Raw genomic sequence first — 9,261 nt, 5'->3', positions numbered from 1 at the left:
TCCTTTTTTTTATTCTGGGGGGGGCCCATGCTACATTCATTATGCAACAAGATTTTTTTTTTTTTTTTTTGCTGTTTTTGTTCTGCGCTTGTAGTAGTCAGCATCTGTCCGTCTCGCAGGACAACAGTTGACGCCGAGTGAGACATCAGCTCGCTGAATGTAATCTGTGCTTGCAAGGGTTGGATAGAAACCAGGAGGTGATTCTTTGGAAGAGAGGGGGGCAAGGACTTCCTCCACTGTTGGGTGCCTTCTCCCTAAGCATAGAAATGCCCTCAAGAGTGCAAGTTTAGCACTTCACACAATAGGATTCTTCAATGTCCCTTCCACTATAAAGAAATACTAAAGTAATCACGTATAATTCGTACTGCTACAGCCTCTTGTCTACTTCCTGGCTGCCTTTCACCACTATCCAACACAGCCTCTTCTCTACCCCTTTGCTAAGCCCCTCGTTTAAGGGGACTTCTCTTTGGCGTGCCAAACAGCTGCATCATAACAATCCAACGCAGGAGATCAGTTATACAAGATGCTGAGTGTTTGCCTACATAGCACGTTCAGCCCTGCTGGGCTCCAAGCAGCTGAATATCAGGGATCTGAAATATTCATAGAGCATCTTGGCCAACTGGGCCCTAATGTAACTAATAAATAAATAAGCATCAGCAGCATTGTATGTTCAGGACCCCATCATCATTATGTTTATGCTTCTCTGCATTCGCACTGATGTCTTTTGGACTGTGTATCACAATATTTGATTAAACCTGAATAGCCCCAGACAACCCAGCTCTCTCAGGGAGCCATTTATGGAGCTTAAACAACAGTAGGTCAGACCTTCACAGGCAACTTCAAGTCACAGGCTGGTGAAATTACCATAAGGAGACTTGATTTGGCCTCCACTAGCAATTCCTTGAGACAGGGAAGACAAAAGGTGAGAGAAAGAAACATAACCTCACACACAGCATGGCCTGGATTTATTCCAGTTTGGACTGATTATGGCTACTCCAATGTTTTTGTGTTCCTGCAGCCGTTTGCTTTACAGAAATGCTTCCAGATTCATGCCTTTGACCACCAGCCTGACTCAACAAATCATGGTTTAAGGTTGATCTGAAGGGTTTCTCCGGGGATGAAACATCACTCTCATGTCTAAAAGGAGCCTTTCCATTAGCAATGTCTCTGCATGGGAAGACTAGGGCTTACCTCCACTTAGTCCTAAACAACAGCTCCCTTGTCTAGGTTTGTAACACGGGTCACTTGCTATGAGCTAGCTTATACACCCAGTGATTCTGCTTGGCTGTACTAATGCCAGCCAAGTTACAGTCCTGCCCATCTCCCAGCAGTAGGATCTCCCCCCGGGCCCTCCCATGCACACCAGGGTATCATGAGTCCCATAGTAGGGACTGGAAATCGTTTCATTCGTATCCTGAAGGGTGACATTTCCTGGATCCAGTAGCTGAGGGTGTGGAGATGTAGACAGTGAGCACAGAAGTACTCAGATCCTGCAGTGAACACTACACAGTGTGCTGCTCACCTCTGCTTGAAGGCAGCAATGTGCATTTAGCCAGCATGGTCTACTAGATGCCAAGGGCCTGGAAGAGGTGGCAAGATACCAGCTAAGCCTCACTGGGCCAGAGAGTGATCATGGGGTATCCGTAGGGTATCCCAAGACCACCCCACCCAAAAGCGAGTCAGACTATGGATCTGAGCCTGTAAACCCAAAATCTAGACATACCTGGAAATAGGATAGGTCAACTTCAGCAAGACTGTACACTCTCTCCACCCACTTCCAACACAAATGTCTTTAGCACACAAGCAGTTAGAGCTGCCCTCTTCCTTTGCCATAAGGCTGGGCATGGAAACTGGCTTCTGTTTAGCAACTAAAACAGCTCTGAACTGATTTTGCCTTAGTCTCCTGGCTGGGAGCCCTCTCACCTGAGTGATCACTAATCAACTTGCAGCTGGTCTGGCTGGGAGTTTGTGTGTGTAGGAAGGGGAAGGGACTGCACTCCCTTTTTCTGCCTTGCCCTAAATTGCACCTCAGCTGTATCTTTTTCTTTTTTTTCATCCTGAGACCGGTGCTCTGCTCTGCATTGAATCCCATTTCATGTGGGGTTGTGCATATTCTACTTAACCCCTTTAAAGGGAGCATCAATCAATGCTGGAAGGGAAAGCATGGGTGAGGGGGGAGAAACCTAAACCAGCTAAAAGCAGTTGCTATGTCAGGCTCACCCTCCGGTTCAAGGAGCAATTCTAAGTGATATTTTCTTGACTGCTGCAAGAGGTCGCTTAGGAACGTTAATGGAAACCTTAAAATCCCCATATAAATTGTGATCTTTAAAAATGTAAACAGAACAACAAACTGAATCTGCCACTATTGATTTGTTTTTTTATATATATATATATTACATATACACACACACACCCTGGGGTCAGGAAATGTTCTCAGCATTGATCCTTCAGTAAAGCTTAGGAAACCAAAAAATACAGAGGGAAAGGAACCCTGTCTAAAGCAAAAGGCTTTGCTGCATGGTGGTGCTTTAGGGCAGCATGGGAGAAGAAAATGGTGTTAAGCAGGAAATAGGAGGGGTTTTGTGAATCAAGGTCAGATGTCTCTATCTAGTGCATTCAAGCTGGCAGTCAGCATAGATCAGGTGTTTGGTAGAGTCTTAATAAAGCTGTACTGCAGCTACCATCCAGGTTACAAGCTCTTTAAAGGAGGGCTTTATTTGTACCTCCCCTTCCCAAAAAGGGATAGCAATGATCCTTCCCTAGGGTTCAGATACAGCTAAGTAGCATTTGTAGAGCTGAGCAAATAACTCCTAGCAACTCATTCAGTAAATCTGGCCTCATTTTGTGCTGATGGAGTACCTGTGAATGTGTTACCTGAACCTAATCCATCACAATCTCTATTTTCACACTGTCTGCAGTGGGGAGGAGTGTTAGAAACTTGATCCATGAGACCTAACTGCAGGTGGGCCACAAGGGAGCATTTCTGGGGCAAATGCCTGCATGCACACATTTTAAAGTCTCTTTTTACCCTGCTTGCTTATTCAGCTGTGAAATTCCCTTTCCTGCAAACCCCTGAGCCAGTGCAACTCAACTGCAATGAAGTTCACCACCAACACACAAGGGAGTGAATATGGGCCAAAGCAAACCCGTCTAAGACACCAAGGACTCTTTGCACAGAGCTGTCTGTGTGATTTAGCTTGTCCTGCTTTTACAGGATTTTTTCATCCCAAAGGAACCTATGAACTGATAGGTTTTCTTGCCAGCCTAGGAAGCCATCAATGCCATACCAAAATCTGCAACAGGCTTTGAGGCAGTAGATGGCTCAAGTAAAAAGCTTAGGAATACCACCACAAATAACGCAATCCCCCTCACCTGCCCTAAAAATACATTCCCCGACCCATCTTCTCCCACCCCATCTTCTCAACCCCTTATCTTCAGCTCACCTCCCCAAAAGCCACACCTTTCCCTTAAATGCCTAGCTGAGTCATGAGACAGCCCTTAACTCTTGCCCGGATGATCTAGCCTGTCACAGATTGCCAAAATATTTATAAATTAACATGTACATTCAGGCATCACTTCAGCGACTGCTGAGACATAACCAGCTTGGAGATGGCACATGAAATCAGTGGAGTAATGGCGGCATACACCTGATGTGACATAGTGGGGCAGGGGCTATATACAAGGAGGGGGACTATACCCAAATAAATGCTTTTTTAGCCCAACTGTATAGACCTTATAAGCAGCATGGCCTGCTTATTCCTAAAGGCCAGACTATATTGCAATCCCTGATTCAGTGCAATGGAAGGTGCAATAGGTAGTCAGTGAGAGCAAATGTTATCTTTTTCCCCGAACTCAGGCCCTCAGCTTTGGGAAGCCCTAGCTCTGGAAGATGCTCGATGGCTCTGGAGCTTCCCAGTTCTTCCCTCATGTTGCAAAGAAAGTCACTTAGCCCCCTGCATCTGACGGAGTCACCTCGGGTTCCCGGTGTCAGTCCCCCCCGGCTCTGCTGAAGTCAGTGAAGCTGAGGATCCAGCCTCCTTCCTCTGGTCCATGCTACATCATCCCTGTCGGAGATGATTTATCTCCAGAGCTTTATAGTGCTGAAGAAGCATGTTCAAAAACAGCTTTTCCACAGCCTCCTTCAAAGTCGTCCCCTGTGACCCATTGCTTCACAGGGGATGGCGTGAATGTGCTGCTGCAGCCTCAACAGACTCAGCTGAGGCTTTCAGGGAAAATAAGGACCTACTTATGCTAAGAAGCTTCACAAATGTTTCTTTGCCAGCTATTACCATTGGTCTCCTGGGGACGGGGGCTAGAGAGGGGAATCATCTCACCCGTGGTCGCATCCTCCTCCCGCAAACGGTTCAGCGACTGCCAGATTCTCAGGGGGTGGATATAGGCACAGTGCCTCTGAAGCCAACAGGGCCCTGCCAATCTACACCTGTTGATGAGCCTATTTAAAAATCAGGTTCCTCCAACCACATCAAACAGCTGAACAATGAACATGAATGGTTTTATATAAAGGTCCTAACACTTGCATCTCCCACTGAGTCACCTGGCCTATGCACTTTTGCAACGTAGGCCACTCATGCTTTGGTGCCTGAATAATACACAGTAACGACCTAATGTTATGTACCCAAAAAAGACCATTTTGACTTTAACAGAAAGCGAATAACAAAGCTGCACGTGGGCGTTTCTTGCAAAATCGTATTTGCAAGCCTCCTTGCCAAGAAGAGTTTACGTCCACTCATCCCATCTGGGAAGACAAACAATATCATGCGGCCGTTCAGGCCAACCACAACTAGACAGCCGCATTCCTAGCTCGAATATTGATAATCGGGTCCACAAAGGGAACGAGAATCAGTCACGCTATGTACTAAAACGCAACATGAACAATACATCCATTGAGGTCGTGAGTACATCTGGGGGCATCGCGGTCTGTTTTCACCAACAGAAAAAGAGAGCAATTTTGATCACAGCATTATTCTTTACCAGTTACTTGCATGGCTTATATGGGATGTTTCCAGTCTTTCTGTTAATCTTTTTACAGTCACCCCATCTCTAGCATCTGGAAAATTTACCACCTGCTGAGAAGTGGGGCATTTTTACACTAACTTTGAGTTTGAGTACTGGCAGCACACTTGCAGAAACAGCTGTGATAGGAAGAAATACTACAGCAGAAAGAAAACAAAGATACCCTCTCTCTGGTTCCTACAGCTAAAGGGATGAAAGGTCAGGAAAGAGCTGGCAGTAGGAGGAGGAGAGAAAAAGGGCTCTTATTCCTCATGAGACAGGATGAAAACAGGAGAGGCAGCCAAAGGTATTAGGTCTGGAGAGAGGCTTTCTACTGTGGGAAGAAAAATAGATCACTTCTATGTATTGTTTCCTCGGGTGACACCTCATCTCTTCCTTCAAAGGCCAAGAAGTAAAGATTGCTTCGCCTCCAGAAAAGCACAGCCTCATGCCTAAAGTAGTCGACCAGACCTCTGGAGATGGGGGCTCAGTTCCTGGTTCTGCCGACTCCCCCGGTGACCTTGGCCCAATCAACCTGTCTGTGCCCACCTACAAAATAGGGACAATGCCACTTCCCTTCCTCATGCCTTTTATCCGTCCAAGCTTTGGTAAGACCCTGCGGGCAAGTGCCGTTCCTTGCTGCGTACATATACAGCCCCAACCTCAGTCAAGACCTCCAGACATCACCATAAGGCAAACAGTAAAGCAACTGTATGTTTTTTTCCATACATAAAACATTTAGGTTGAAAAGTGTTTGCCAGTATTTTAGGAGCAGGTTCAGCTTTCAGGATACAACTGGTTTTAAAAATCAGGGGTCAACACTGAACTGATGCAACTTAACCTAGCTCCAACCACAGCTCCAGCCACTATGCACCAGCTGAGGATTTGGTCAATGCCCCTTCTAAACTCAACGTTTCCTCTCCACCAATTTCTCTAACAATTTCAGTAAAAGTGATTTGAACACCTGTTATCAAGAAGGACATAAGTATTTGGGCACCTAGCACCCCCACTGAGGGCCCCTAGGAGACACGCTTTTAAGTCACCTGGGTACTTCTTGAGCCATTGTTCCCTCCCTGGGCTTTTAATGCATACGTGGACTGAAGAGTAATGAAGAAAAGGCTCAACCAGTTATGATAATCAATGTCTACATGGGGAGGAAAGCTTCCATAAAAAAGGTGAACCCCCCCACCCCCGAAAACAAGCAGAAAGCACCCCACGGTCAGAGACAACAGAGAAACAAAATGTTACCTTGTCACAAATAACACAGCGATGAGAAGAGATCTGATCCTTCTCCAAGTTACCTGAGAGCATAATTTCATATGTGCTACCGAAATAGACTGCAGAGCAGTTAATGTGTTTAGATTATTTAAACTGCTTAACAAGAAAGTCAATAATGTAAGTGGAAATTAAATCAGGATACAGCTTGGTCAACAAACATGGGGAAAAATTCTTGCAACAAGAAAGAGGGTTCAGAAACCCCTTGTACCTACATGATTATCCTTAACTCTGGGCCAAACCCTCACCTTTTACAGTAATGCTGTAGAAAAGAGCCACTGATTTCTGTAGGGGGTTGGTCAATGAATACCAGCTGTAATGATCTGGTCTCTTTAGGTTTCCCCTTCTAGTTACTTGGCCTAATGGAAGGGCTTCTACTCTTTCGCTAAAAGGAAGTGAAGAGTTGTTTTTCATTTTATATATACACAAACACAAGCAAATCATGGCCAGGAAATATTTTTTTTCTAACTCATTAGTTGCTAGATGGAAAAAAAAAAAATCATCCCCTGCATACACATTACTTAAAATGTTATGCAAAGAAACCATGGACTGTCCTAAATCCAGGGAGTAGGAAGATTGGGCACTGATATATGAGCTGAATGGAGCACGTGTGTCAGCTATGGATGACTTAAAATAGTCTGTGTATTTACCATATTTCACTGTCCATTTATGCTAACCTTGCAGAGTCTCACATTTAGACTCAGAGTCCAATTCTGCAAGCACTTACGGCGTATGCAGCCACGTGAGCAAGTCCCATTAAGGACTCCTTGCAGGAGTAAAGTGACATATGGCGTAAGTGTTTGCTGGGTAAGAACCTGCTGGATGAGCTCATTTGTTATAGCCAGGGAAGGCACAAGGAGATGTCCAGCTTATCAGCACTATCTCCAGGTGTGATATGCACTTTACATTGCTGGTGTTTTGCCAGTGCCGCCATATTGTTCTGAGCCTACCTAATTTTTGCATGCATGCACGGAGCCTTTCTTCAAGATTTGACACTCTGTTCTGAAGCTCTTCGTAGTCATAGGCGCCAATCTCCTCCTGGAGTTCGTTTAGAACTGACGTCAGATTCTGGACCTCCTCTTTAAACTGCAATACCAATTTTGCATCGGCTTTGTACTCTTCCAGCACTGGTATCAAAGGCCTAAGTTCCTCCATTTTCGCTTTTATTGCCTGCAAGGTTAAAATAAGCTTGGTTCAGTGCTATGCGTGCAAAAATCTGCAACACTCTGTCTTGACCTGGCTGCTTCCTATGTGAGTGCCATGTTCATATCCCACAATTATTATTATTATTTTTAGCATTATTATTTTTTTGGTCCAAATGGTGTATTAGAAAGAACATATTAAAACAGTCTGCAGAACACCAACATATTTGGGAAAGGCCTTTATTTGTCATTTTTAGAATGCAACATCTTAGGGTTACATGCTTCAGATCACATACACAAAGAGTTCTTTTTTTTTCTTTCCAAAAAAAAGAAAATTATATATATATGCATTGACAAGGGTTTCAAACTAGTCATGAAATGCATCTACAGTTGCATGCAAAGGAAGATCTCGGCTGTGGTTCAAGGTTCCTTAGTGAGATATGGTGCTAATTTGGAAAATAATCAAAAATAAAATGCATGGTGCAAAATGCTCTGTGGCCCTCTTTTCATGGTTACATGGGAGTGAACTGCTTCTTCAGTCACTGCAGCATTGAAAAAACTTTCTTTTAAGTTAGCCCTGTAAGCAAGAAAATGAAATACTGTTGAGGAGCTAGCTCACTAACCTGCCTTACATAGATATCCATTCATAAACAAATACTATTATGGTAATAATAATAATAATAAAAAAAAAAGCACAATCCCAAACCACTCACATTTTAATGCTGGAGTTAGCAGAAACAAAATGCTGTGACCATTAGTTCAAATGATGCCCTAGCAGCAAATTATACAAGAATTCCTTAATGTTATTTAAGCATGCTAAAAAAAAAAAATATGAATAAAAAAAATAATTCTTCAGAAATGAAGCCACTCTTTCTCTACACTCACATTTTATCATTTTTCTGAAATGGAAGGCTGTGTTTCAAGGCATAGTACACAGCATTTTGTTGACAGCGCTTCGCTCCATTAGACGACAACACCAATAAATAAGCATGCACCTACCATTTGTGAAGCACTGTATGGTAGGCCAGCTTCTGATCGCAGTTAAACCCATGAAAACCCAGTTCTGGACTGGCCTATTTTAAAAACTTTTTTACAATGTCCAGGGTTATAGTATCCACATGCCCTGGTGAGTAACTCTGGATTCACAGGGATGTGAATGCGATCAAAATCTAGCCCGTGTGAGTTAATTTTTGCTGTTTTCTACTGCGTTCTATTTTAGATCAGCAAGCTTTTCAGCCTGCACTTTATGCTTTTTTAAATTTGTCCTCCAAAATGTGGGAGGACAAATGTAGCAAATTGTTAAATCAGAAGACTGCCGGAGGAGTTTAAGCTCTATACTTAAATTTAAGCAGTGGAATTCAGTTTAGAGACGAAAAGTAACCGTGCATGTCTACATGTGCACCTTAATGTGCATTAGATTATTTTAACGTGCATTAAAGCGTCACTAAAAACTATGTGCTTTCACTAATGCGCATTAAATAAGCTAATGCGGCTTACAATGCAGGGCACTTTTACACATGCTCCAGTAGCGCGTGGGGGGGGGGGGGATTTTAATTAGAATGGCACTCGAAGCTGCTCTAATTAAAGCGCCACTGTGTCTTGTGTATCAGTGTCCCCAGGCTTAGAAATGGTGGCAGGGGCACTTGAACTAAAGCTCATTTGATGAGCTTTAGTTCAAGTGCCCCCGCTGCCATTTTTAAGCCTGGGGACACTGATACATGAGACACAGGAGGCTGCTGGAGCATGGTGATTGCCATGCTCCAGCAGACTCGGTTAACCGAGTCTACTCCAACATGTTGCACGTTGGAACAGCCTCCACGCTTGTGTATAG

The 9,261-nt window shown here is 44.0% G+C and overlaps 1 protein-coding gene across 2 annotated transcripts in view; it reads right to left on the bottom strand.

The window, feature by feature from the left end:
* Nucleotides 1-9,261, bottom strand: part of OLFM1 (olfactomedin 1) — a 72,181-nt gene that overhangs the window by 11,242 nt on the left and 51,678 nt on the right. For both annotated transcript variants that reach the window (XM_019510782.1, XM_019510781.1), the window contains exon 4: nt 7,239-7,458. In XM_019510782.1, the coding sequence (XP_019366327.1) occupies nt 7,239-7,458 (220 nt within the window). The remainder of the gene's footprint in view (nt 1-7,238; nt 7,459-9,261) is intronic.

This window comes from Gavialis gangeticus, unplaced genomic scaffold (assembly GCF_001723915.1).
Source record: "Gavialis gangeticus isolate Ggan-Ray unplaced genomic scaffold, GavGan_comp1, whole genome shotgun sequence".
In the NCBI taxonomy this organism is placed as follows: domain Eukaryota; kingdom Metazoa; phylum Chordata; order Crocodylia; family Gavialidae; genus Gavialis; species Gavialis gangeticus.
The sequence above is the reverse complement of the archived record's forward strand: the minus strand, read 5'-3'. Positions and strand labels throughout refer to the sequence as shown.